The sequence below is a fragment of the Parathielavia appendiculata genome (assembly GCF_033297405.1).
Source record: "Parathielavia appendiculata strain CBS 731.68 unplaced genomic scaffold N657scaffold_3, whole genome shotgun sequence".
In the NCBI taxonomy this organism is placed as follows: domain Eukaryota; kingdom Fungi; phylum Ascomycota; class Sordariomycetes; order Sordariales; family Chaetomiaceae; genus Parathielavia; species Parathielavia appendiculata.
The window spans coordinates 2,526,998-2,551,802 of NW_026944222.1; the positions used below are offsets into that span (position 1 = coordinate 2,526,998).

At 56.1% G+C, this 24,805-nt stretch overlaps 12 protein-coding genes across 12 annotated transcripts; 6 read left to right on the forward strand and 6 right to left on the reverse strand.

Annotated features, from left to right (window-relative positions):
* Positions 1–58: 58 nt before the first annotated feature.
* On the reverse strand, positions 59–1,215 carry N657DRAFT_304085 (uncharacterized protein). Its single transcript, XM_062786699.1, has 4 exons — positions 1,159–1,215; positions 686–1,095; positions 601–631; positions 59–551 (listed from the first exon to the last, which is right to left on the reverse strand). Exons 2-4 carry the CDS (start codon positions 1,061–1,063, stop codon positions 304–306), a joined length of 657 nt encoding a protein of 218 aa, XP_062650106.1. The 5' UTR covers positions 1,064–1,095; positions 1,159–1,215; the 3' UTR covers positions 59–303.
* A 1,461-nt stretch (positions 1,216–2,676) lies between these two features.
* Positions 2,677–3,554, forward strand: N657DRAFT_303141 (uncharacterized protein). The gene has a single exon (XM_062786697.1). The coding sequence runs from the start codon at positions 2,830–2,832 to the stop codon at positions 3,430–3,432; it is 603 nt and encodes a 200-aa protein (XP_062650107.1). The 5' UTR covers positions 2,677–2,829; the 3' UTR covers positions 3,433–3,554.
* A 1-nt stretch (position 3,555) lies between these two features.
* On the forward strand, positions 3,556–4,567 carry N657DRAFT_303162 (uncharacterized protein). Its single transcript, XM_062786698.1, has one exon. It carries the CDS (start codon positions 3,629–3,631, stop codon positions 4,241–4,243), a length of 615 nt encoding a protein of 204 aa, XP_062650108.1. The 5' UTR covers positions 3,556–3,628; the 3' UTR covers positions 4,244–4,567.
* Positions 4,540–6,092, forward strand: N657DRAFT_643129 (C-22 sterol desaturase). Its single transcript, XM_062792480.1, has 3 exons — positions 4,540–5,507; positions 5,566–5,849; positions 5,910–6,092. The coding sequence occupies exons 1-3, from the start codon at positions 4,568–4,570 to the stop codon at positions 5,946–5,948; spliced, it is 1,263 nt and encodes a 420-aa protein (XP_062650109.1). The 5' UTR covers positions 4,540–4,567; the 3' UTR covers positions 5,949–6,092.
* Positions 6,093–6,564: 472 nt separating this feature from the next.
* On the forward strand, positions 6,565–7,838 carry N657DRAFT_592675 (Rhodanese-like protein). The gene is made up of 3 exons (XM_062789931.1): positions 6,565–7,148; positions 7,224–7,269; positions 7,353–7,838. Exons 1-3 carry the CDS (start codon positions 6,876–6,878, stop codon positions 7,637–7,639), a joined length of 606 nt encoding a protein of 201 aa, XP_062650110.1. The 5' UTR covers positions 6,565–6,875; the 3' UTR covers positions 7,640–7,838.
* An 18-nt stretch (positions 7,839–7,856) lies between these two features.
* On the reverse strand, positions 7,857–8,884 carry N657DRAFT_654744 (Yip1-domain-containing protein; the record flags this gene model as incomplete). Its single annotated transcript, XM_062794531.1, has 3 exons — positions 7,857–8,272; positions 8,346–8,778; positions 8,840–8,884. 3 exons carry the CDS (start codon positions 8,882–8,884, stop codon positions 7,857–7,859), a joined length of 894 nt encoding a protein of 297 aa, XP_062650111.1.
* A 171-nt stretch (positions 8,885–9,055) lies between these two features.
* Positions 9,056–9,995, reverse strand: N657DRAFT_592682 (uncharacterized protein). Its single transcript, XM_062789932.1, has 3 exons — positions 9,807–9,995; positions 9,507–9,617; positions 9,056–9,454 (listed from the first exon to the last, which is right to left on the reverse strand). Coding segments are annotated over exons 2-3 (234 nt in total). The 5' UTR covers positions 9,509–9,617; positions 9,807–9,995; the 3' UTR covers positions 9,056–9,222.
* Positions 9,996–10,414: 419 nt separating this feature from the next.
* N657DRAFT_568983 (uncharacterized protein) lies at positions 10,415–12,400 on the reverse strand (the record flags this gene model as incomplete). Its single annotated transcript, XM_062788628.1, has 5 exons — positions 10,415–10,788; positions 10,836–11,213; positions 11,267–11,477; positions 11,534–12,094; positions 12,284–12,400. The coding sequence occupies 5 exons, from the start codon at positions 12,398–12,400 to the stop codon at positions 10,415–10,417; spliced, it is 1,641 nt and encodes a 546-aa protein (XP_062650113.1).
* Positions 12,401–13,013: 613 nt separating this feature from the next.
* N657DRAFT_643131 (translation initiation factor eIF-5A) lies at positions 13,014–14,270 on the reverse strand. Its single transcript, XM_062792481.1, has 4 exons — positions 13,898–14,270; positions 13,418–13,690; positions 13,225–13,357; positions 13,014–13,153 (listed from the first exon to the last, which is right to left on the reverse strand). The coding sequence occupies exons 1-4, from the start codon at positions 13,907–13,909 to the stop codon at positions 13,089–13,091; spliced, it is 483 nt and encodes a 160-aa protein (XP_062650114.1). The 5' UTR covers positions 13,910–14,270; the 3' UTR covers positions 13,014–13,088.
* A 678-nt stretch (positions 14,271–14,948) lies between these two features.
* N657DRAFT_567826 (Vps52-domain-containing protein) lies at positions 14,949–17,070 on the forward strand (the record flags this gene model as incomplete). Its single annotated transcript, XM_062788546.1, has 3 exons — positions 14,949–15,414; positions 15,472–15,866; positions 15,919–17,070. 3 exons carry the CDS (start codon positions 14,949–14,951, stop codon positions 17,068–17,070), a joined length of 2,013 nt encoding a protein of 670 aa, XP_062650115.1.
* Positions 16,864–18,999, reverse strand: N657DRAFT_662605 (uncharacterized protein). Its single transcript, XM_062795150.1, has 2 exons — positions 18,407–18,999; positions 16,864–18,335 (listed from the first exon to the last, which is right to left on the reverse strand). Exons 1-2 carry the CDS (start codon positions 18,588–18,590, stop codon positions 17,281–17,283), a joined length of 1,239 nt encoding a protein of 412 aa, XP_062650116.1. The 5' UTR covers positions 18,591–18,999; the 3' UTR covers positions 16,864–17,280.
* Positions 19,000–20,012: 1,013 nt separating this feature from the next.
* On the forward strand, positions 20,013–24,268 carry N657DRAFT_654749 (uncharacterized protein; the record flags this gene model as incomplete). Its single annotated transcript, XM_062794532.1, has 5 exons — positions 20,013–20,246; positions 20,281–21,438; positions 21,490–21,995; positions 22,046–22,359; positions 22,452–24,268. 5 exons carry the CDS (start codon positions 20,013–20,015, stop codon positions 24,266–24,268), a joined length of 4,029 nt encoding a protein of 1,342 aa, XP_062650117.1.
* Between the last annotated feature and the right edge of the window lie 537 nt (positions 24,269–24,805).

Here is a 24,805-nt window from a genome sequence, read left to right on the forward strand (position 1 = left end):
AAAAACGAAGTGATACCCCTGAACAAAGGTACCCGTGTCTATCCAAGATATCCCTTCTATGTGCCCGGTCGTTCCCAACTCGTCGTCATCTCCGCGTACCCAGACCCGCTTCCGCATCCGTTCCACTGTCCGATGCGAACCCGATTCTCGAGCTTCACCCTCCCGGCGCGACCCTCCCCTGTCGGAGCCGCGCCCCCTTAACGAGGCCATGCTCGCCGTTTTAGCACCCGCGCGCTTCGCGCAACCCACCCTCAGTGAGCTGCGCGGCGCAGCATTGGAGCGTCTGCTTCGTTCATGATCCCATCAGGGGATAACCAAGGGACCGTACCAAGCCACTCCCCCACGATACTCCGCGTTGAGGAACTGGGGAGGGGGCTTTTTCAAATCCCAATCCGGATTTGGTTCCTCAAAACAGCCTTCTTGGCCTCCTGCTCCTTGTCTTCCTTTTCCTTGGAAGTCGAAGAGCGGAGCTTGTCCTTGAGCAGGGTGATGCGGCTGGAGAGGGACGAGGCGGAGGCCACTGAGGCGGCGTCCGAGGCCGGCATCGTTGTCTCGGAGGTGTTAAATGTGTGCATCTTGGAGATGGTTTGCGAAGCGTACTGGCGGTCGGTGGGCAGCGGTTGGTTGTGGACTGTTGAGGGTGGTTAGATTTGGATTGTTAGAAAGGGAGACGAGGATGGCGTACGGTTCTGGGACATTTTGAGTTGAGGATTGTGGTTGATTGCGGTGGTGGTGGTGGGGTGAATGGTGAGGTTGGTCCTGATGTCGACGTTGGCAGGGTTGTTAGGGGGGCAGCTTGAACGTTGATCAATGAAGTGATGAGAAGACACTGCAATGTCTGGGGCGACTGTTGACTGCCTTGGTTGTCTGACTGTCTCTGATGCTGACATAGATGAGACATCCTGAGGCACGTCAGGCCGTGGCCTATATACATGTTATCCTCGATTATGTCCCGGGCTATTGCTGCAAGCTGCCTGCCCCGCCTCAAACTCCAGCCTTGGCTAGAAACCAGGCTGGCGTCGCAATCCTGTCCCATGTCGGCGTCAGACAGGCGTCGGCGCATACGTGAGCGTGTGCGTAGACGGCGAGGAGAACCTGGTTGGACGGCGTGAGTCACGGAGACCTTGGAGAAAAGGAGCACTCTTCTTGGCGAGGTACTTGTCGACCATTACGAGGAGCCAAACCACATGCGTTCTAGAACAATGTAACTAAAGTGTGGCTTGCGCAGGGGAAGGTGTGTCAGAGGATGACAGTGTCACGGAACAACGTCAGTTCGAATGAACCGAAAATAGTTACTCCGTAGCAATGCTCACGCTGCGTAGCCAAGCTCAATGTAGCCACATGTGGACAGATCTGACGGACTCTGCAGGGCGTGGTGCTGGTCACTTGTGGCTAGGCAGATCAGAATGCTACAGACCTGAGTGGAAGGGCACAAGAACACTTCCGAATTACAAGAGCCTCATCACAGGTTTGGGAGTTTTTTTTTTTGGGCTTTTGTCATTTCATTTCTGCCTGCTTCATGCTGACAGTTTGCGCTATGCGTAAACCAAGCGGTGGGGAGAATCGATTGACTGAGATGAGGAGAGACGGGCGTCGTCATCAAATCGCTGAGAATGACAGCGATTCTTTGTGAGGGACTGAGGGATTCATCAGCGTCAAGGTGGGGCTCTGCTCTGCGAGGCCACACTGGATGCTGTGTTCTAGATACCTGAGTGCGTGGCCGTGGGTGCCTCAGCGATCAGTCACCAGCAGACATCACCGTCTAAGAGAGGGTCTTAGTCTGAGATGACGCATCAGCTTTGTTGGCTGCACACTGACTTCACGTGCTTTTGGTTCTGTCGAGGGGCGGGGGTTATTGTCCGAAGTTGGCTGCCCGATGACTCATGAATTGTCTGCCAGTTTCGCCAATTTGTAGCAGAGGCTCTCGAAGAATGGGAGGTGCAAAATGACAAGAAAAGCTTTGCCAATACTCACTGTTCCAATTGTTGAAAAGCAACTCGACATTGTGAGAAGAGCTTCGTACTCTGGCTGAGCATTTGACTCGCAACCTTCCCACAACCTGGGTGCTGTCTGTACTGTGTATCTGTGTGAAATGAGTTCAAACACAAGAATCGACTGGAACTGGGTTCTCTGAATTGTTGTGATATGAGAATCAGATCATGCCGTGCATCGTCGGCCCGCCCGGGACCTCTGTATCTAGGATTGCGCTAGTCTGGTTTCTGCCTAGTCTCCGAACGTGGAATTGTGGAAGTGAACCCGTAGACCACCATCTCGCTGCGCGTATCGAGCTATTTCGACATGAGAGCATTCTTCATTTCTGATCACACTGCACAGTAATGCGTGGGAGGTGCAACGACTGTAGTCTGGAGGGCCCGTCGCCGCAGGTCCGAAGAAAACCTCTTCATCCAGAGTCCGGCTCTGTTGCTCCAGGCTCCGGGAAGAACTATGACGGCGAGCTTGCTGAGAGAGCAAATCCGATCAGTTGTCATCGAAAAGATTTCGTCCAGCCAGGCTGGGGCTGAAAAAGCGGCCTACGCCTTGGCTACTCTCTCGCCAATTCCCGATGAAGCAAGCCGTTAGTGTCATAGTTGACAGCCCTTGTAACTACCTGGAAACGGTTGATCAGGGGCTCAGCCCTTGTGAGCTCCATCGCTTCGAGTACAGGTACATTGAGTGTCAAGTCGGTGACATGAGCCTTCCGGACGAAAGGCCATGCAAGAGAGCACCGCTGTTAAGCCAGCGGACAGCTATTGATCGGCCGCCTTTGATGCCGATACCTCGCGTCAGACAAGATTCTCGGGCGTTGTTCTGGGGGTGGTTAGAAGATCCATGCCGCCCAAAGAGCCGCGACAAGGCCTCGAGGAGCTGCGGGACGGAATCCTCAAAATCATGTTCCCTTCAAACTGGTTATGTCGACAAAGGACGGCATACCGGGCCTGCTGTATTTGTGTCGCCCGGTCGTTTCGTTCTGTCTGCTGTGCGGCGCTGTGGACAACAGCACCAAAGCTCTTTGGTTGGCCTGCATGTCTGTATTGTCAGCTACGGCGCCTTGTTCGACCACCACTCATAATGAGGCCATCTGGGCCTTTCGTCCGAGAGCTTCTTCTGAATCGTCAAATTAAGATCCGACATTTCTGGATTGGTAGGCGGAGAGTCGAAACCCCTGAAGAAGCCCTGCCAAGCTTTGACGCCTACCAGTACTCCCTACTTATCAAACCATCCATGGGCAGAGACCAAAGAAGACCTACTTCTAGGTACGCTCGGTTGTCGCCAGGCATGGAATGGTCGCCACCAAGACGATGGCAAGCAGTTAAAGGAGAAACCATGCCCCAGACTGTAGAAAAGAACGCATCACTGCGAAAACAACAACGCAAGCTGTTATTCTTGCTTTGTAGCATCAGAACCTCAGGGACTCGTTTTCGTATTCCTTAGCATTCGATTGGTCAATTCGAAACATGCCCCACCTGCCGCTCGCAGCACTCCCAACTCTCATCAGTCTTAACCCGCCTGTCGGTTAAAAATGCTGGGTCCCTAAGTCGATATTAAGCGAGACTTCAAGAGTACAGATGCTACTAGCGGAGCAGCGATTCACTCTTGCTTCCCATACATTAGAGGGGTACCGGCTCGTATGTCTACCGGTGTGAAGTATATTGTCTGTATTCTCTGCAGCCCCGATGTGCTTTGCGGACCCCAGTATCGCAACTTTGTCCTGGACGTGGTGAAGGCGGTGTCACTCTCTTTGATAGGCCCATCGGTACCGTCCTCATCAAAAGCAGGAACCCCATCTGCAAAGAAGATTTGGCGCCCCACACGAGTCTTAGCACTCGGAGCAGGGGTCAGAGTTTCCCAATCCCTCCGTCCCGCAATTCAAGAACCTCACTTTTTTCCTTCGCGCGGTCCCGGGTTAACTCCACAGCCCGCCGTTCCTACTTCCACCTTTCCCCCCACCCTTCTTGACAGCCCCTGGGTGCGTTGCTGTCTGCGCAGCGCCTTCCACAACCCAGCTTTAAAACCTCGCATCGCCGCGTCCGTCCGCCCGTCCTCTCGCTTCGAAGCTCCGGTGACGGTCTCAGTTCAAGCCCAGTCGCGCAATGGCTGCAAACGCGACAAGCTCGCCATTGGCGACCATCAGATTTGGGGCCGCGAACGTGGCGCCCCAGCTCGAGCATGTCGTCGACTATGTCTCCAACGCGAGCGCCTGGACCATCATTGCGACCGTCCTCGCGGTTCTCGTTGCCTATGATCAGTGTAAGTTGGCTGTGGTTCAGACCCGCAACCCCTGGCAAGATCCGCTGACAGGTTGCGCTCGCAGTCGTGTATCTCTGGAACAAGGGATCGATCGAGGGGCCGGCGTGGAAGATGCCCTTCATTGGGCCATTCCTTCAGTCGGTGAACCCGAAGTTCGAGGAGTACTATGCAAAGTGGGTGAGCGGCCCGCTCAGCTGCGTCTCGGTCTTTCACAAGTAGGCCACCCTCTGGTCCAAACGGAAATGATCCTCTCTGCAGCCCCCTCGGGTCCTGACACACGATTTCGCCCAGGTTCGTCGTCATCGCCTCAACCCGTGATATGGCCCGGAAGGTCTTCAACTCGCCCGCCTATGTCAAGCCCTGCGTCGTCGATGTCGCCCACAAGCTGCTTGGCGCCGACAACTGGGTGTTCCTGGACGGCAAGGCCCACGTCGAGTTCCGCAAGGGTCTGAACGGCCTGTTCACGCGCCGCGCACTCGAAATCTACCTGCCGGGGCAGGAGGAGGTGTACAACCGGTACTTCAAGGAGTTCCTCGAGATCACCAAGCAGGCCGGCGGCAAGCCCGTCCCCTTCATGACGCACTTCCGCGAGGTCATCACGGCCGTGTCCTGCCGCACCTTTGTTGGCCACTACATCTCGGACGATGCCGTCAAGAAGATCGCTGACGACTATTATCTCATCACGGCGGCTCTCGAGCTGGTCAACTTCCCCATCATCATCCCGTACACCAAAACGTGGTACGGCAAGAAAGCGGCTGACATGGTGTTGGCCGAGTTCGCACGGTGCGCGGCGAAGAGCAAGGCCCGCATGGCCGCCGGTGGCGAGCCCAATTGCATTATGGATGCCTGGATTCTCGAGATGATCAAGTCCAAGAAGTGGCGAGAGGCGCAGGAGAAGGGCGAGTCGGTCGAGGGCCTGGAGAAGCCGACGCACATGCTCCGCGACTTCACCGATTATGAGATTTCGCAGACGGTCTTCACCTTCCTCTTCGCTTCGCAGGATGCCACGAGCAGCGCCGCCACGTGGCTCTTCCAGATCATGGCCCAGCGTCCGGATGTGTTGGATCGCGTGCGCGAGGAGAATTTGAAGGTCCGGAACGGCAACATTAACGCCCCCGTCGATATGGACCAGCTCGAGTCCATGACGTATACGCGCGCCGTCGTCCGGGAGTTGCTGCGCTATCGCCCGCCCGTTCTCATGGTTCCCTATGTCGTCAAGAAGCCTTTCCCCATCACCGAGGCCTACACCGCTCCCAAGGGTAAGTGAAGACCAACGAACGGATCGAGTCCAATAAGAGAGACACTCACATGCAACAGGCTCCATGGTTATCCCAACGACATACATGGCCCTGCGTGACCCCGAGGTGTACGAAAACCCGGACGAGTTCAACCCCGAGCGGTACTACACCGGCGACGCCGAGGTCAAGGGCGCAAAGAACTACCTTGTGTTCGGCACTGGCCCGCACTACTGCCTCGGGCAGCAGTACGCGCAGCTCAACCTCGTCCTCATGGTCGGAAAGGCGTCGCTGCTGCTCAACTGGAAGCACCACCCAACGCCCAAGTCGGAGGAAATCAAAGTGTTTGCGACCATCTTCCCCATGGTGAGTTTTCGTCTCTTGAAAGGGAGCGGGAGTTTGGTGGGGGTTCGCTGACTGAAGCAGGATGACTGCCCGTTGACATTCGAGGAGAGGAAGTGGTAGTGGCATATCTAGGATAGGAGGAACGGAATCGTGGGTATTAAATCACTTAATCGGGACGAAAGGGAGGGGGTGGTGATACCACAAGGGTACGCTCGACCTCCCCCTCACATCAAGGATGGATAACGATGTGACTGGTTTGGAGACGTATTGGCCGCGGCCGGCTTGAAGTACGGCTTGCGAAAGGTCCTGACTCGGCCGACGACGACCTATTCAATTGTAATTTTTAGTTTTGTACATAGGGCAACTAGAACCGCACATGTTCTGCAATGACAAGGAGAGAAATGGAAGAGAGAGAAGGAGTGTGGGAGTGCTGAGTGAGGCGAAAAGCCAGTAGTTATACGCTAAGGTCCCGTGGTCCTTCGCGCCTCGCATCCGCATCAAGGGAAGCGAGTGCTGTGCCGTCCATATTATGTTCACCCGGCTTATTTTAAGGTTCGGTTGGTTGGTTCAGTCTGTCAGTTATTGGACGTGGGCAGCTGATCTCGTCGAGGGGCGTCACTAGTTGACTGATCCGACTGGCCACGATGCAATTCGAGACTCGGCGTTTCAGACAAGGACTTGTGACCAGTTGATGTGGTCCGAACTTGGTCTCCGTCGTGTTGCATGACTTCGCGCCAAGTATGTGCGTGGGATATCCAACCTCGACATGGAATCTAAAATGCATGATACAATGTTAACCGCAAACCATCAACTTGCATAAAGTTTTCTTCAAGTTTGTTGGAGTGCCCGAGATGCAAGTTCTCGGTGACGTCGGTGAATGTGTGGGGCAACTACCCGAGCCGATCCCGGCCGCGTCCTCGGATAAGGTATCGGGCTGTCCCGAAGTACTAAGCTCCAACCTCGATACCGGCCCGTCGTTTCATCTTCGCCGCAAATAGCCGGCACCCGCTGTGTATCACGATTCCACCACGTTAACAGCATTCCACCATGGCATCTACACGAGCAACCGTGAACCTGGCCAAGGCTTCTGTGCCGTGCGCCAGGACAGCAACGACTGCGCGGATTCGAGCCAGGGCGCAACTGGCAACGTCGCGACAATGCCACAACCATCCCCAGCGCCAGCCGGTCCGATTCCTCCGGCAGTCCACAGCGTCGCCGTCACCGCTGCTCAACAAAACTGTCGATACATGGGCGACAGCGACGCGGCGGTACTCGACCGATGCACTGAGGAAACCGCATAAGATATGGGACTTTGAATCTGTACACATCCAACCAACTGCCCGCCACGTCTCAACCAAAAACACCCAGCTAACCATCGTAACCTTCTAACTCCAGATCCAAAAGCTGACCTCCACCCCGGACTCCTCGGTAACCATGATCGGTACATACGGGCACTTCCCCTCCAACCCGACCGCCCAAAGCAACGCTCACTAACACCGCATACCTCCCCCTTCCTTTTCACAGACGTCCGCGAGCCGCACGAACTCAAAGAATCAGGCCGAATCCCTGGCGCGCTCAACATCCCGGTGGCATCGGCGCCCGACAGCTTCCACATCACCGACGAGGAATTCGAGGACCGGTTCGGGTACCCACGACCGGCGCGCGACGCCGAGGTGGTCTTTTACTGCCGCGCCGGCGTACGCAGCCGGGCTGCCGCGGGACTGGCGAGCGATGCTGGATGGGAAAAGGTTGGGGAGTACCCTGGCAGCTGGCTGGACTGGTTTGAGAAAGGGGGCAAAGTGGAGAGGTAGGGTTGGTTTGCTTGTGGTGTTGTATTCGTACATCGCCTTGACAAGAAAGCGAGGGAGGGATAGGTGCATAACATGCGCCGGCACTGTGTGTCTTTGCTTACAGCGCTGCAAGAACCGTGTTTGGAACTGTACTTGGAGGAATTCGCTCCCGCAACTCCGAGGTGCCTTTCGTACATATATACTACACACCGCGGTCTGCCCTTGCTATCCATCCGCCCTAAAATAGCCTCCCGGGCGCCGGATCCGTCTTCTCCGGCCCTCCATCATCCTTCAACGCCGGGCTGCCGTGCGCAAAGAACAGCACTTTGATCGCGATCGCCAGGCCAAAGTGCAGCGCCACCACCAGGATCAGCAGCACTTTGCTGGTCTGGCGGTCCGTCGCGCTCAGCACGGGGTACAGGTTACGCAGCAGGAACGCGACCGACAGGCCGAACCCGACCCCAACAAACACCCAGTTCAGAATCGCAATCGGCGACCAGCTAATGAGCGCGACAGGGATCCAGATCAAGTTCCCATACCCGTACAGCGCCCAGCACTCAAGCAAGTTGGCGCTTTCTGACCCAAAGTACCGCAGCGCGAGGTACAGCACCACGGGGATCACAAAGGTATACCCGTACACCAGCCCAGCCGCACCTATACACCCCTTGTTAGCCTTCATCCCCAGTATCTCACCGTACCAGTGGAAAGAAAGAAGGCGCAAACTTACCGCTCAACAATCCAAAATCATACGCAAATGTGCCCCTGCCCTCCCTCGCAAGGTAATCACTAATGGTTCCCCCCAGGAACAAAATCAGCACCACTGTCGTGGCAATCCAAAACGGCCCGTAAAGATCCGGGTTGCCCTCGAGCACGTCCAGGAAGTTCGCCCGCGGGTACAGCGCGGCGCCGCACCGGTGCAGCACCGACGCCGTGTCGACGTCAAAGAACTGCCCGTAGAACGACAGCGTCCACAGGAAGCGCTTGCTCCCCCCTCCAGATTGTGACGACGACATGTTGGCGGTGGCCGGGAGCGGGAGGGACGGAGAGGCAGCGGAGGACTTGTGGCGGGTCGAGTTGGTGCCGAGTGCTGGGGTGCTTTCGGAGAAGTTGGAGGGGTGAAATTCGAGGTCATCTTGGAGGTCTGTGTGGCCTAGGTCGCCCTGTGGGAGTAAGGGTGGGTTAGTTGTTGGGGGCGTGGATGGGGAGCGCGCGGAAACGGACTTCGTCGTCGACGTCTACGACGGCGTCGTAACCTGATCTAGACATTTTTTCTCTGGTCTCGCAGTGACCTATTGGGTCTTGAATATCTCAAGTGTTGACGTAGGCTCGGAGTGTGGTTGTGAGCCGCGTAAGTCGTCGCGAATACCAGTTCCCGTTCTTAAGCTGGAGCTGGAGCTCATGACAACTGTTGCAACTTGCGTGGATCAGTTGCGTGTTCGGCCCCACTTTAAGACAACTTGAAACAGTAACTCGAGCCAAGTGCTAGTCACGTGACCTGATCCGCCGCCAGTCTGTGCCAACTACGGTGTATATGAATAAGGGTATTTCACTCCGAGGGGCTTATAGTCAAGGTATAAAATATCACCGCTAGCCGTGCAAGTCATTCAGATGGTCAGGAGTCTTGAGCTATGGTCATCCGGAATGTACAGCCAGAATGTGCCGTATAACCCCCTGCCAACCCTCGCAGAACCATGCAATGCCGAGAAAACCGTAAGACGCCAGACGACCGTGACCGAGGAGAGTAACCGCTTATTTGAGCTTCTTCTTGGGGCGCAGCTGGTTGGTGTGGCCGCACTTGCGCTTCCTGCAGTTGGTCGCACGAGGCGGGAGGCGGGCCTGCCATGGTTAGCCATCGGATCTGCAGCGCATGCAGAACAAGGCGCCTTACATAGCACTTGCGGCAGATCATCTTGTCGCAATTGAACTTGGAGGCGAGAGCCTTCAGCGAGGGCTCAATGATACCACCGCGGAGGCGGAGCACGAGGTGGAGGGTCGACTCCTGTTCCAATGTCAGCTCTGCCTGATATGGAATCGACCCTTTCCGAGTCGAGCTTTGAGAGCCGCGGGATCGACTGCATCCTCTCCAACTTTGAAATATTTCCCCCTCTTAACACCATTGCACCACACAGCTCCCGTTCCATCTCCGGCGGCCTTCACATCGGAAAACAGTCTCGTGCGCATAACTGACCTTCTGGATGTTGTAATCCGAGAGGGTGCGGCCATCCTCGAGTTGCTTGCCGGCAAAGATCAGGCGCTGCTGGTCGGGGGGGATGCCCTCCTTGTCCTGGATCTTCGACTTGACATTGTCGATGGTGTCCGAGGACTCGACCTCGAGGGTGATGGTCTTACCCGTGAGGGTCTTCACGAAGATCTGCACTGTCCATTGGGATGAAATGTCAGCGTCTCGTCTGCAATGTCAAGGACGTCGGCGATGCCTTACTTTTAACCGATTTCCGTGGGCTTGCTGGTGAGGATGACGGAGAGTTCGCACGAGCCGGAAATTTTGGTGGGGGTAAGAATCGGCGGCAATTGGGCCTAGGGCTCGTGGCCCGAGAATTGAGGCAGGTACAGTGTGTATTGTGGAATACACGGTGCTTACCTCCTACCCGAACCCTGGCTCAAGAGACGGACAAGATGGTCACCACATTCAACCCAATCGTACTAACTCGAACCCCTCCCCCCCCCCCCCTCCCCCCAACCGGCCCCCCGGAGACAGGCGTATTGTACATTCAGTTGGCATCCTTGGGCGTTGTCGCTTCATATAAGGAAAGGGAGTAGACACCGTTCTTATGTCCTTCATTCTCCATCTCCCACTTTCCCCCCCTTCAGTCGACGCTTCTCCCTCTGCTGCCAGGCCATCAGCAGCTGCTCAAGCCTGTAGACTGCTCGGACAAGATCTCGTAGTCTTAACCCTGCAATCTCTGCTGCCACCTCGAATAACCGCTTGGCAGTCCCCTCAAGCTCATCCAGTTCCTTATAGCTCCGGTAATCTGAGCCCAACCGCTTGATGGTCTCCCCCATGGCCTCTGTGTCTGCTCGTGGTTCTACTCTCTTCATGGCACGCTGAACTCTTTTCACTCTTTCTTCAAGTTCCTCCTGTGATACTTCTGGTATCTCAGGAAGTGGCGGGATATCCTGGAGCGGGAAGAGACGTTCCAGCTCGGTTTCGTCTGGTGACATTAGTGACGTTCGCGAGAATGTCTGGTGCTGGACTAACCTGTCGGTTTCTTTTCCAGCTGAGTCTCTTGAAACCAATTCAGCAGCTCATTCATGTCCTCTTTGGTTATGGACCATATCTCCTGCGGGTCCATGTGCTCATATTGCAGTATCCCAGGCTTCTTCTCAGGGTGTTTCTTGAATTCTGATTCCCATACTGTCCAGTCCATCTGAAGGCAGAGAGGATCGCTGGGGTCACGAGGAAGCCGTTCAATGCCGTCGAGGGGGTAGTTGTGTTTCGTGGCTACGACGATGGAAGCCACCAATAGCACCTCGGGGATGTCGAAGATTGAGTATCGTTTGGGGGAATGGCCTCTTGTCGGGAAGGAGAAGCTCATGTCAAGACGGCAGATCTTCTGAGCTACTGGGTGCACCTCGGCTGTGGAATGAGTTAGTCCTAGGATTATATCACATCCTAACGATTGACCTTACGAGGGAGTGCCAAGTCCCTGACGTAAAGAAACAGCAGAGGCGCTGCCGGTATCGCCGGGAAGACCAAGCCATGGTTTTCTTCGTACCCCAGCATCAAATCCATGACCGCCCTGTGCAGCTCGCCGCCCTGGAACCTGGCATATCTGGTCAGCAGAGCGTGATGAGCCCAGCCAGGCAACCGGTCCCGCCACTCTTTTGGTATGTAGTCGATCTGCCTCAACGGTCAGCCGCTATGCCATCAACAACCAGACCAGGGATTCCACTCACCGCCCCCAGAAACGGTATCTGGCCATTCTTCGCCCACCGAAACAGGTCCCCCATCCTCACCGGCTCCTGCCTCAGCACGCACCCCAAATACACCAACCCCAGCGTATCCATCACTCCAGGCAACGCCCAAACCTCCCCTCTCCAGCTATGACTCCTCCTCGCCCACCCCATCTCCTCCCCTTCGTCCTTCCCATTCCCTTCATTCTCTTCGACCTTGGCCTGCGAACTAAACATGACCAACCCCTCCCCATCCCCTCCATCACCTCCCCGTTCCGCCGCTTTCTTCCCTTTTCTGTCCCTAGAGAGCCCATCAAACCCCCTGACCCTCAAGTACCACAAGTCCCGAACCACCGCCTCCAGATCCGGGTGGAGGCCCTTCCGCCTCACGAGCCAGAGCACCTGCTTCCGCAGCAGCAGCTGCAGACACTCGAGGAACAGCTCGCGGGCCTCGTTTCCCGAGAGGTGTTTTCTCTCTCTGTGCCGCGCCTCCTTCTTTTTGCGGGCGATGCGGCCTGTTTTGCCAAAGTTGTCATCCTCGTCGATGTCGAATTGGACGTAGCCCTAGTCTCGGATCAGTAAGGTGATTTTCTCCAATTCTTTTAAACTTGCTTTTGTCAAGGTTGAGGTGTACAGTACGGTGTGCGGTCTGCGCCGGGAGGTGATGAATGGGTGTATGTGATGGATTTGGGTGCTGGGTGAGGAACGGAGGCATCCCGGGCGGTGGAAGGCAGTTTATACGAGTGTGCTTACCTCAACTTGATGACCATTCTCACAGTACCGAAGTCCGTTTTCGTGATACCATCTCCGCGCGGGACATTCGGAGCAAGTCTCTCCGCGAGGGAAGCGGTGCTGGCGACGAGGGGCCATTCCCTGGGCTAGTCCGATCGGTCGAGTGTTAAATGAAAGGTTGAAGGGGCGTTGAGCGGTCAGGCGTCCGAGCTTTGACCGAGATTGAGGGTTTGTTCAAGGCCTCTCCGAATCGCTTGATATTTCCCCGCTCCTTTTGGCGTTTTGTTTTCTAATACGAATTGGTACATTGGCTCATTATTTACCTTTGGGAGTTCATTTCGCAGTCAACTGGGTCCTGCATCGTCACCACACTTCAGAGCGATACTTCCACATGCGCAACTAAGACCTGTCCCGCCAAGTCAGAAATCATATGTGCACAGGCTGATGCCGCTAGGAAGGAAACTCTCGAGACTGTTTGATTGAATCGGACGACGCTCCCGCGGCGCGGCCTGCGAGCCTACGCTCGAGATTCGCAAGAATGGTCCATGCACGGTATAATAGTAAGCGCAAGAAAAGCAGTCGTCACTTCCATGCGTGCTGTAAGCCTGCCGTCCTAGAACCGGTAAAAGTGCCCAGATAGGCCTGCTGGGCAACCAGAGAGAGCAAGGGCCCTGGAACAGCTCAAGAAACCTCAACCGATATATCTCAGCCGGCCAACCAAGACCCAGCGATGACAAGTTCATATTGCTACCGCCGGGCCACGACCGGGCCACTCCAATCACCCGGCTCCCTCCCCTACTCTCCCTCAAGCCAAAGATGCGACCGCTTATTTGTTACCCTCCTTGGCGTCGACAGCAGCCTCCTCACCCATGGCGGTCTGGATGGTAACGACTAGTGAGGCAATGTTAGCTCGCGGGTTTCCGGATGGCTGCTTTAGCAACCCAGACGCTGGTCAGACTTACGGGTTTCCTTCTCCTCCTCCTTGAAGAGCTTCGTAATCTTGGCACCAACTTCGCCATCGGGCAACTTGACATCGTCCTTGGTATCACCATCAGCGGTCATGAGGCTGAGGTAGCCATCATCCGAAATATCAATCTGTTAGTCGAGTCAGCATCCAAAGTTGTATACAAACAACCATTCATGTAGCTTGCTTACCAGCGTGTATTCGCTGCGCTTGACAACGGGAACGTCCATGTTGTGGGTCGAAGGGCAGAGATCCTCGAGCTTCTTGCCAGTGAAGATGTCGAGAGCGACGAGATGGACCTTGGCGTGACCGTGCTTGCCGGTCTTGGAGGTGGACATGTCGACGATCTTGCAAGGGCGGCCCTTGATCACGACGAACCCGTTTTTGCGCAGGGCAGAGCACTGCATGGGATAGGTGGCAGAAGCACCGGCATCGCCAGCGGCCTCGGTCTCGAACTCGTGGTGCTGGGAGCCATCGAATTAGCACCAATACGGGGAATTTGACCTCTGTAAGTGTCAAGCGCTTGTCGCCAACACTAGCCAGAAACCCGATTGCCATTGTGAACACAATTTGCGAGTATGCTGGTGGGCATCGCGGGGCTCGTGCCCAGAGTGCGGGGTGTTGTGTCTGTCGCCCAAGCGAGCGGAACAGCAAGAAAGAATGCAACTCACCTCCTCCGCCATTTTGAAGTAATTCGCAAAGGATACTGGGCCTGTCGGAAGAAGAAGATGAGGCAGCGAAGCCCAAGAAGATGTCGAATGGTCCAAAAGGAGAGTGGAATGTGCAGGGTCGATAACCTGAGAGGGGATGGACGGGAGGAAAATTGTGGTTTTGAATGACCCGAAGCGAAAAAAGGGCAGGTGTTTCCCCGCCAAGGTCAGGTAACTAGCCCCTCCTTAGCAACGCCGGGACGGGGGTTGGCCTGCGCCTGCCTCAAGACCACTAAATTTTTTTCTTATTTTGCGCTCTGGACCCATAAAGGCCATTGCATCTCAGAGTCTCATATCGATTCTTCCCATACTCTCCCAGCGATTTCTGCCTCTGCTTACGAAGAGGTAACGACAGGTACTTAGCCATCGCACACATTGAAGGGTTTTAGCCTGGCATGCGGAAACCCGAGCGTGATGCACATCCAATCAAAACGGCCCCTATTGGTGCGGACAGTGTGGCTTCAGTTCGGACACATGGTTCCGTGCGTCACAGGTTACCTTGCTTTACTCAACATACTCAACTGGCACGTGTGTACTCCGATTCCAGCTAGATATTGCTTCTTGAAAATTCCATAGCTACATACCGCATTCCTCCCTCTAATTTTAAGCTAGCAATAAAAAAGGTTCTTATTATCGCAATTGCGATCGTAAGGTAGGTAAGGTACCTAGGTAGGTAGTGTGAAATGTGCCTCCCAGTCTGTAACTATATGGTACCTGACCTTCTCTCTGAGCTGCGACCCCACACTAACTCCCACAGCCTGGCCGACCGTTGTGGAGCACCGGTATTAGATCAGCCAGTCATCAACCCCCTCTTCTGGGTCCCTAGCCGACAGCCTCGCCTACTTTCAGCTACCCCCAAATGTCAGTAGCTCCGTCTAAGACTCGTTTGAATGAGGTAAGGTAACACGCCAGAGACGGCTTCCCTCAACGCATCATTCACAGCCTAGCTACGCGCAAGAAAGCTAGTGAGCTACGCGCTGCTACGGCGAGCTCGGGAAAGCAGCGATACACGATGTGGCTTGACCGGTTTGCTGGACAGCATCCACCTGGAAGCGCCCCCTTGCCGCCGAACATTCAGAACCGGTCGCACTCGCCGCTTCCTCGCCGGACGTCCAGTGCGCGGGGACCTTATGTCACGTCGCAGCAAAGACCGGGCATTCTGTCAAGGGGCTCCTCCTTGTCCCTAGCCTCGAACGACTCTTCGTCCTCGCTCCTCGGCGCGTCGAAGCGGACCAACGGCTCGGCGTTGAAGCAGTCAACAATCGTCGGCGACGCCCCGGATCCAGAGGCGGTGCTGGCTAGGATTTTGGGTCCCCTCCACGATCCAGCGACATCAGAAGAAGATCAAACGCGGAGGATCACCGAGGATGATTTGGACTTGGACTTTGACTTTGGCGGCCTCTCACTTCATGAGCTCGCCGCTGCGGATGTCGGCCGGGCGGCGGCAGACACCTACAGGCCACAGACCGTAGAAGACTGTAGGTCGTCCCAAGCCCACATGGCCCTCTTTTCGTGTACTTAAAGCTTTGTAATAGACGAGCGAGACAAAGTCAAGTTTGAAGAGCTCCATCAATCCATTCGAGCATGTGACGACATCCTGAGCTCTGTCGAGTCCAATCTCACCAGCTTCCGCAACGACCTGGCCGCCGTGTCCGCCGATATCGAGAGTCTGCAAGCCCGGTCCAGCGCCCTGAATGTCCGGTTAGAGAACAGAAAAGCCGTCGAGAAAGCATTGGGGCCAATCGTGGAGGAGCTGAGCGTATCCCCCGTGGTTGTGTCCAAGATATCAGAGGGTCACATTGACGAGGCATGGGTCAAAATCTTGGCCGAGGTGGATAAAAGGTTGATGGCTCAAAGGAAAAGCTCCCAGCAAACACTAAGCAAAGCGCTAGCTGACGTTGGGCCGTTGCTGGAGAAACTGGTCCTCAAGGTACTTGCTGGCTGGGCACCGATCAAGGCATACTGCTAACCTAGGTTCCCAGGCTGTCGAGCGGATACGCGACTTCCTCGTCGCCCAGATCAAGGCGCTAAGGTCGCCCAACATCAACGCCCAAATCATCCAACAGCAAAATTTTCTCAAGTTTAAGGATCTGTTTGCTTTCCTTCATCGACATCAGCCCGTGCTCGCGGGCGAGATCTGTCAGGCCTACCTAAACACCATGCGCTGGTACTACGTGAACCAGTTCACCCGCTATCAGAAAGCCTTGGAAAAGCTCAAGCTCCATGTCCTGGACAAAAGCGATGTGCTCGGCCACGAAGATACCTCGAGAAAAACAACGGTCCTTTCGGGCTCCAAAATCACCACAGCGCCACACGACGCCTTCAACCTAGGCAGGCGAATAGAAGTCCTCAAGACCACCAACCAGCTCGCCATATCCTCCTACCTCGCCGAAGAAGACCGGTCGAGCCACTACCTCGAAGTCCCCTTCCGCAACTTCAACCTCGCCCTCATTGACAACGCTACGGCCGAATACTCCTTCCTGGCAGCCTTCTTCAGCCCTTCCCTCTCGTTCGCCACTATCTCGCGGCACTTCAACTACATCTTCGAGCCCACCTTCGCCGTGGGCCAGGCGCTCACCAGGCAGCTCGTGGCCGACACGTACGACGGCCTCGGCGTGCTGCTGTGCGTGCGGCTGAACCAGCATCTGGCCTTTGAGCTGCAGCGTCGCCGCGTGCCCGCCGCCGACGGCTACATCAACGGCACCGCCATGGCGCTGTGGCCACGCCTGCAGAGCATCATGGACGCCCACACCGAGTCGGTCCGCGTGCTGGCCGCGGCCCTGCCTGCCCGCGCCCCGTCGGCTGCATCGGCCAAGGCGGCCTCGGCCGCGCCACATGTCGTCACGCAGCGGTTTGGCCAGCTGCTGCATGGGATTCTGGCGCTGAGCGCCGAGGTCGGCGGGGATGATGAGCCGGTTGTGGCTAGTCTGAGGAGGTTGCGGAACGAGGTCGAGACGTTCTTGGCGAAGGCCAGTCAGGCTTCGTTTGGGCCGGATAAGAGGAAGCGTGATCGGTTTCTGTATAACAATTATAGCTTGATTTTGACAATTATCAGCGATGTGAGCGGGAAGCTGGCGTTGGAGGAGCAGGAGCATTTTGAGGCGTTGAAGACTGGGTATCAGGAGGCTGGGTAGCCAAGGCGAGGCCCGGCGTTAGGGGTTGTCTTTCTTTTCCCACTCTGGTGTGAAAGGTAATCAAAAGGGAGGATAACCCGTTGATGGATCAATGAATATCCGCCAGGCTTCTCAGGTGGTTTGCGAATCTTGCCCATCAAATTCCACATACCGGGCCTGAGCCGGATGTCATCGTAATCTAACCAAAGATAACAACGCAGGCAACAGAATTTACCGCCGCCACCTCGCCAACAGCCCCGATACATACCCCAGCCCAGACACCACCGGACCGGGCAACGGGCCCTTCTGCAACAGCACGGCCAACACACCGACCAATACGGCCGCCCCAACCATGCCCGCCGGCCGCCGATGCTTCCAAACCCACTTCCGGGCCTTTACTTTCCTTTCCTCCCACCGCAACTCCTCGACCTGGTTCTCGAACCACACCCGCCCCTGTTCCACGCCAACCTGCGCATCCTGCATCCCCCCACCATCCTTCCGCCGTCTCGCAGTCTTGAGCACGCTCCACCTCGATACCGCCCTCCGCCACGCGGGCAGCGTCTCGGGCGGGAATAGCCCTTCCAACTCCACCGCCGAGGCAATCAGCCCCTCCAGATCCAGCGGGGAGGGCAGTTTGGACAGGATGCTGTGCAACATCTCGGGCTCGTCGCGGGGAGTGTCGAAGAGCTCTCGTCGGCGGGACAGGATGATGGCGGCGAAGAGGTAGACGGTGAAGACGGGGTCGCGCGCGAGGAGCACGTCGAACAAGCGCGTGATCTCGCCCAGGGTGGTGATGTCGTGCGCGTACATGGTCAGCGTGCCGGACAGGGCGAAGAAGGGCTGGGTGAGGGACAAGTGGTGCCACAGGGCCGGGTCGGCGAGGGAGAGGATGGCAGGGATGAGGCGGAGCTGGGCGATGGCTGGGGAGAGGGACGGCAGCATGAAGTCGCGGATGTGAAGGTGTGAGAGGCGGGTTAGCGCCGGGAGGTGGAGGCTCGGGGGCAGGATGAGGAGCAGGACTTGGGCTATGTCGTGGTAGCCTTGGAAGTAGCACAGGTAGGGGTGGTGGCGGAGGAGCGAGACGATGAGGGTGGAGAGGAGATCCTTTTGGTGAGCGAGCTGGGATGGGGTTTGGTTTGGCGGGTAGTAGATGAAGGCGCGGTTGACGTCGAGCTGGACTTGGTCCTCATCCTTGTGGCGCGGGAGGGATTTCCAAGAGGAGGAGACCGCCCCGTCAGATTCGGACTTGTCGTCCGAGCTGGGTGAAAGGCCCAACAGGAGTGGCCCTAGAAAGAGAGAGAGATGGTGAGATTCTGGAGGACCGACAGGGGGGACCTAATACAGGCAGACCACTTACATGCCTGCTGACGGATACTGTCTGTCAAGAAACCTCCCGGTGACTGTGCAATAATCCTCAATGCGTCGAGATCCCTTTGACGGCATGCTTCTAGAATGAAGTCCTTCTTATCGTCTTCTGCATCAGATAGACCGTTCTCATTGGCCGTCTTCTCGTCGTGGCTGGGCTCGATGGAATCGTCCATGATTTCGGTTGACAGCCGAACTGTGTGTTTGCGTCGTATGTGAAATGAACTTGACGTGGGCTTTTCCTGCGTCAAAGCTGGCTCTCTCCTCTGTCCCGCGCTAATGATCCCTTGAAGAGATCTCTCGCTGTTGATGTAACAGTACGACCTAAGGTAGCTGAGGTTGAGGTGTCATGTCTCTGAATCCCCCTTGCCGCGTGTCTGTCTAGATCGGTGACCCACAGCCGAAAACAGATGATCTAGTGATGGTAACTTTGAACGACTCAACCGTGGATCTTAAGACGTGCAAGCGAGATTGTTAGGTGGTCGGACTTCCTGATCTCTGATGCAGATGCAGATGAAGAGACGCCATCATCCATGTGTGTCTCTTGCATGTTACAACGCGTAAGGGACGTTACCTTAGGGTACCTTACCTGTGGGTTTCGGCATGCAGTGGGCCGAGAGTTACGCAACGTACATGTACTGTAATGAGGTCGCGTCATTGCAAAACGAATCAGGAGACAGCGAGCTACGGTTAGAATCTCCGTATGCCGTAAGTGCCTGCATGGTGCAACGCCAAGCCCTCAACCGGTGAGCCGGGCAAATGTGATCCATCACTTTTCCGGGTTGTCTTTGAAGCAGTGCTGAGTGCACTCGACAGTTGTTTCGAGGCTGAGAAACAATGTATTCATTACAGCGAACTCGCGTGAGACAACACGATATTTGTAGAGCAAGGAACACAAAGGCGTTTCGAATTGGCAAACTGAAAAGTACCTCACTTGCCCGGGCCTGAATGAAGATAGCTGCTTGATGTAGAAGTCACAGGTTCCCGATGCGTAAAACAATTGAACGCCAGGGCCCCGCGCCTGACCCCTCTGGGCTGTTCACGGCAGAGTGCGGTATTCTGGCCAACAGATCTGACATAGGTTGACATGACGTTAATATTTCGAAACCACGGGTGACTGGATGCAGGTGCTGTGAAAAGTCGCTGCAGGCAGAGCAAGAAGCACGAGTCGTCGTCAGATCAACGTGAGGCTACAAGAAGCCAATTTGGACACCGTTAACTCACCCACTCTCCGCTTCACGCCGGTCAGGGCTGCATGCAGGCACCGTTCGGGGACTGAGACGCCGGCTTGCAGTGGTCTCAAAGCTGCCTGCTGCCTGCATCCAGACATCGACCACAGGGCTTCCCCCGGCGCGCAGTGTCGACGGCTCCAAGTCGAGTTCCTTTCATCTTTTTCAGGGTTATTTCTTCAGATTCAACCTGATTTTGCCCGTTGAGTCTGATTTTGCCTTAATACTTCATTGCCCCGATCTAAATACTGAACTAACCAACCGCACCCTTCCTTACCCGCAACCATCGACGCAGTGCTCGAGCTCTCGATCCCTACCTTCCGAGCAGCAACCAACCCGGACCCGTGTTAGGACATAACCCCCGTTTCCATGGCCTTTCAGACCAACGTGTTCCGAGACGGAGAGTGGGTGACTGAAACGGTCAACCTGCACTCAGTCCTGAAGTCGCAGAAAGAAGGTCCCAGGGCTTCCGCAAGGAAGGATCCTCAGAAGCCCCCGCGATGCGGCTTGCTCACGAGAACCCTCGTTGAGAGCGCTCTCGCCAACTTCATTCTGCCCGTTAGGCTGCGGTCTCCGGATCACAACGACATCGCTTTCGTAGGGGTGCGTGTGGTGACTCTTTTTGTTCCTTGTCCAGCCCTCTGTGCTAACATTGGCTCAGGACCACTTTGTTCAGATTTGCGAACTCCAAAAAGAAGGTCGGCTTAAAAAAATCATCCGAAAGAATGATTTTGGATACCGCATTCGGAATGCCTGCGTCGTAGGCTCCTTCGCCCTCCCGGAGCTCAACGACGAGGCCGTTGCAGGCCCTTCCGCCTACCCTACGATAAAGCCAGAGGACGACCACGTGGACCCGTTTCGCTTCGAGTCGCCTAGACAGCCAGGCATGAGCATCGAGCTGCCCCCTCAGCTGCTGGTGTTAGTCTTGGAGACCGGGGACAGTGTCTTCCTCTTCGTCCAGCCAGGGCACAATAGCCGACCCAAGTTCGTTGTCTCACGCTTTGGAAACCCCAAACACATGACAGGACATCTTGGCTTCCACCTGGCTGTGAATCCAAGCTCCCGCTACTTGGCCATGGGGGGCCCTACAGACCACTTCGTCGTCCATGAGCTCGAGCCTCATCACCTCCTAAACGAGAGATACCTCCGTAATGAGCCCCTACGACCCATAAAATCCTTCCGTCTTCGCACCGTACGGGGGGTGATACACAAGATGACCTTCTTGCACCCGCGGCCGGGAGATGACCAACACATTATCCTCCTGCTTGTCATCGTCCGACATGGCAAATCGAGAACCGTCATCTATGAGTGGGAGTTGGGGGATGACCTGAAAGCCGTCTTTTACGAGGAGAAACAGGGCCATCGAATGCCTGTTGAGCATCAGATGCCGCTGTTGCTGATTCCGCTGACGGTTCAATCTGCCTTCATATCCATTTCTCCCGGTCATATCGCTATCTGTACTGAGTGCCTTCATGGCCCGCCCAGGTTCGAGAACAGAGAGATGGCAACGCCTGCCCCCACCATCATTCACCGGAGACACCATCAGCCGCTGTGGACAGCGTGGGCTAGACCTCCACGACTCCAGTCCTACAACAAGAATCACGACTGTCTTTATCTCGCGCGGGAGGATGGCGTGGTCCTCTTCATAGACGCGGACCAGGACGGCGAACTAGCCAGCATCCATATCATTGACCCGTTCCCTTGCAACATCTCCGCTGCTTTTGCCTGCCTCCCTGATTCCACTACCGATGTCCTTGTTATCGGCAGCGACTCCGGCCCCGGAGGATACTGGAAGGTTCGGAATGCCCAACCCCCCTGCCGATATCTCGCGCTAACAGCATCATAGATCCCTCCTAGACAAGCTGCTGTACTCCTTGGGACATTGCCAAACTGGGCACCAGTTGTCGATCTGACAACCACCGACGTGGGTTCCGGGTCGCCCGAGGAAGCTCACAATGACACGGCCTTAATTCCGTGGCAGCAGGCCAAACCTCGGAAGCCGGACCGCATCTTTGCCACCTGCGAGGGCGGGAACAAGGGCTCCATCACAGAACTCAGATACGGGCTGAAAGCGAATATCGGTCTAGACCTCGAATATGGGGCAGGTATGAGACAGGCCTGGTTTCTGCGCTTCTACGACCCGAGCTCGTTCGACGGGTACCTGCTGCTGCTTGCAATGCCCGACTCCACTGCAGCCCTCCTATTACCGAGCGACTTCTCCAGCGCTACAGCAGTAGCGGCCGGAATGATACCGTATGACCTGTCATCGACCACGCTGTCCTTGGTGGTTTCCGGGCCCCTAACCACACAGACTACACGTCACAACATAGTACTGGTGAATCAACATCGGAGGTATGCACGGCCAACCGCCGAGCTGAATCAAACTGCTGACCTGGATGCAGCGTCTTGCTTCCATGGCATTCTCTGCCGGGGCTTTCGGAAGCTTTCGTGTCGGACGCTTGCGTCTACGATGACTGCGTTGCGGTCTCAGCACATACAGACGCGCAATTTCAAATCCATGTGTTCAAAATTGATCCGGATTGCCTCACGCTGGCGCACTTCCATACACTGAACATCGATGGGGAGGTGACTTGCCTGTCCCTCGGCGCCCAGTACACCATCCTTGCTGGCATCCGGAAAGGGACCCAAACCCTCCTGGCATACGCTTCATTAAAGCAGCCCGTGGCCGGTATTGAATTAGTCCATCTGACCCATTGTAAGCCTCCCTCAGTTGAGCTTTTGACCCTATAACTCTTCCGCTACCGAAACCATGCCCGCTCTAACATTGCCTAGACCTGCCAGCCAAAGTCGGGATTTCCGGCCCTCAGACTCCCTCTTTGTTGGAAGGTATCGAGAGCATCGTGTCCGCCCGGGATACCATCATCCTCGGTACCCGAAGCGGAGAAGTAGTAACGGTGGAAAACATCTCCGGCCTTGGCTCTGTCAACTGCATAAAGTTCGGCACGTCGGCGGCGATTGTCAGCTGTGGGTATCGGGCTGGTGCAACAGAACCTACAATTCTCGTCTGTTGCGACAACGACCTTGTGTCTTTCCCTCTCGTTAAACATGGGAGTCACAGTGGTGATGGCGTCTCGCTGAAAACGAAACTTCGGGTTTGGCCCGTGGATGCTAGCAAACCGGAGGCCGTTCCGCCGCCTATACACATGGCCAAAGTCGTGGATATGCCGTCCGACGATGGCATTGCGCCAATCCTGATGATATCCGGCTCAAGGCTCTTGCTCGCCGACATGTATGAGGAGCCGGGACCGGTGCACCGAAGCATTCCCGTCGAGGGCGCCCCCAACAGGGTGATATACTGCCAGTTTACGCAGTGCCTTGTAGTGGCCGTGAACCGGTATGATGGGCCGAATCTGGTTTTGATCAACCCTGACACCGGGGAAGACGTTGGCAAACCGACCGACAAGAATAAGGTGCCCCAACCCTGCATCGCAGGCTTGGGAAAGGAAGGAGACCGGATCTTTGGTCTAGCAGAGTGGAACTACAAGAGGGATGGCAACGTTTGGAACTTCATACTCGTCACCACCAAGAGCGGCCGCCTCATCGTCGTCACCACCGAGAAACTAGCCTCTCGCGACGGCGGCCAAACAACATTCCGCTACTGGACGCGGTTTCGAAAGGAGGTCGCCGACCCGATCTACTCGGTCATCGGCTACGACGAGGGCCTGATCTACTGCGCCGGTCAGACAATCCACTGGGAGGTGCTCGACACGCAAGAGAAGCGCCTCAAGCCGCTCAAGTCGTTCGCCCTCGGCTCCCCCGCCACGAGCCTGCGCATCTCCAACGACAAGCTCGTGGCCCTGACACACAGCGAGTCGCTCGTCGTGCTCGACAACCTCGACACGGACGAGGCAAACACCCGCCTCTGTCACGTCGACCCCTGGCGCCGCAACGGCTTTGACTCGATCGAGATCGCCCTCCCGGACCTGACGCCCAAGTTAAGATCCGGCATCAACCTCGTCGCCGATAGGGAATGCGGCGTGGCAGGGCTCTGGATCCCCTGGGACACGCCCGACAGGGAGTGCGAGGTGGTGTTTGAGGCGGAGCTATCCTCGTCGATCCGCAGGTTCCGCCGCGCCAGGACGCGCCCCGTCTGGGAGCAGCAGCATCATCGCCCGCCTAGGTATGGCCGGCTGCCTGCCACAGCGGACGACGCCGAGATACTGGGCGTGTCGCTGAATGGCGCCTTGTATGGGTTTACGCTGCTCTCCGTCGAGGCCTGGCGGCTGTTAAGGTTCTTGCAGAATCTGGCAGGACAGAGTGCCGAGCTGTGCCCGTTTGCCACGAGCTTGTCGCGGCAGAGGGCCCAGCTGCACGGTCAACCAAGTCAGCAGCAGCAGCAGCAGCTGGGCGAAGATGGGGATCCGGAACCGAAGTTGGCGTATGGGCTAGAGATGCAGGTGGATGGGGATGTGCTGAGGCGGTGTCTGGAGAGGAGGGCGCTGGAGAGGTTGGTGTGGAAGCAGGGGCATGTGAAGAGGCTTATGGAGTTTCTGGCGGACCTCGATGGGGGGCTACATACGGCTGGCCTGGCGGAGGGGGATCATAAGGGGTATTTCCAACTGGCTTATCAGGTGCTAGAGTATTATTTGTCGCCGGCGCTGTGATGAGGATGACGGAAAGGCCGTAGAGAAATGAAGGGGGATGCCGTTGTGACACTTATAGGGGGACGTTGTGAATGGTAATCGAGCTTTATGGTAATTCACCGCTTTGAGGCTCGATGGACACAAAATAAAATTCGGGCCTGTGCGCACAAAACCCCGCCGAGCAGCGTCTGGTCCTGGCGGGGCGTCATTCGTCTCGTCTCCACCTCCTAGCCCTGTCCATAAGGTACTGTGTATTCCCCCCCTTACACAGCAAAGACAGCCTTTAACAGCCTGCACCAAGCACTTGGCGGAGATCTTCTCCAGAGTATGTCTCGTTTCTGCTGGCTCGGGTGGCATCCCAAACTCGAGAAATACTTAATCTCGCGGCGTTTGTCTTGAAAATCAAGCTGTGCAAAGGAAAACAGATCGAAAGAAGACTAACGGTCGATAAAGGTATGGTATAACGTTAACCTGGGACTTGCTCTTCTGGCATCCGCCGATAAGGTCGGATATCGCCGCCCAGACTTGTCCCGCCTGCCCACAGAGACCCGCAATCCT

Excerpts from the sequence above, each read along its gene's own strand:
- N657DRAFT_304085 (XM_062786699.1), bottom strand. The coding sequence starts at position 1,063 with ATGCGCCGACGCCTGTCTGACGCCGACATGGGACAGGATTGCGACGCC. Across the intron at positions 632-685 it reads ACTCAAAATGTCCCAGAACC|TCCACAACCAACCGCTGCCC; the intron begins GTACGCCATCCT and ends CACCCTCAACAG. Across the intron at positions 552-600 it reads CCGCTGCCCACCGACCGCCA|ACAACGATGCCGGCCTCGGA; the intron begins GTACGCTTCGCA and ends AACACCTCCGAG.
- N657DRAFT_303141 (XM_062786697.1), top strand. The coding sequence starts at position 2,830 with ATGCCGCCCAAAGAGCCGCGACAAGGCCTCGAGGAGCTGCGGGACGGA.
- N657DRAFT_303162 (XM_062786698.1), top strand. The coding sequence starts at position 3,629 with ATGTCTACCGGTGTGAAGTATATTGTCTGTATTCTCTGCAGCCCCGAT.
- N657DRAFT_643129 (XM_062792480.1), top strand. The coding sequence starts at position 4,568 with ATGGCCCGGAAGGTCTTCAACTCGCCCGCCTATGTCAAGCCCTGCGTC. Across the intron at positions 5,508-5,565 it reads GGCCTACACCGCTCCCAAGG|GCTCCATGGTTATCCCAACG; the intron begins GTAAGTGAAGAC and ends CACATGCAACAG. Across the intron at positions 5,850-5,909 it reads TTGCGACCATCTTCCCCATG|GATGACTGCCCGTTGACATT; the intron begins GTGAGTTTTCGT and ends TGACTGAAGCAG.
- N657DRAFT_592675 (XM_062789931.1), top strand. The coding sequence starts at position 6,876 with ATGGCATCTACACGAGCAACCGTGAACCTGGCCAAGGCTTCTGTGCCG. Across the intron at positions 7,149-7,223 it reads AGATATGGGACTTTGAATCT|ATCCAAAAGCTGACCTCCAC; the intron begins GTACACATCCAA and ends TTCTAACTCCAG. Across the intron at positions 7,270-7,352 it reads CTCCTCGGTAACCATGATCG|ACGTCCGCGAGCCGCACGAA; the intron begins GTACATACGGGC and ends TCCTTTTCACAG.
- N657DRAFT_643131 (XM_062792481.1), bottom strand. Across the intron at positions 13,358-13,417 it reads AGCGCAGCGAATACACGCTG|ATTGATATTTCGGATGATGG; the intron begins GTAAGCAAGCTA and ends CTCGACTAACAG. Across the intron at positions 13,154-13,224 it reads GGAGGAGGAGAAGGAAACCC|TCGTTACCATCCAGACCGCC; the intron begins GTAAGTCTGACC and ends TTGCCTCACTAG.
- N657DRAFT_662605 (XM_062795150.1), bottom strand. The coding sequence starts at position 18,590 with ATGGACGATTCCATCGAGCCCAGCCACGACGAGAAGACGGCCAATGAG. Across the intron at positions 18,336-18,406 it reads CAGTATCCGTCAGCAGGCAT|GGCCACTCCTGTTGGGCCTT; the intron begins GTAAGTGGTCTG and ends CTCTCTTTCTAG.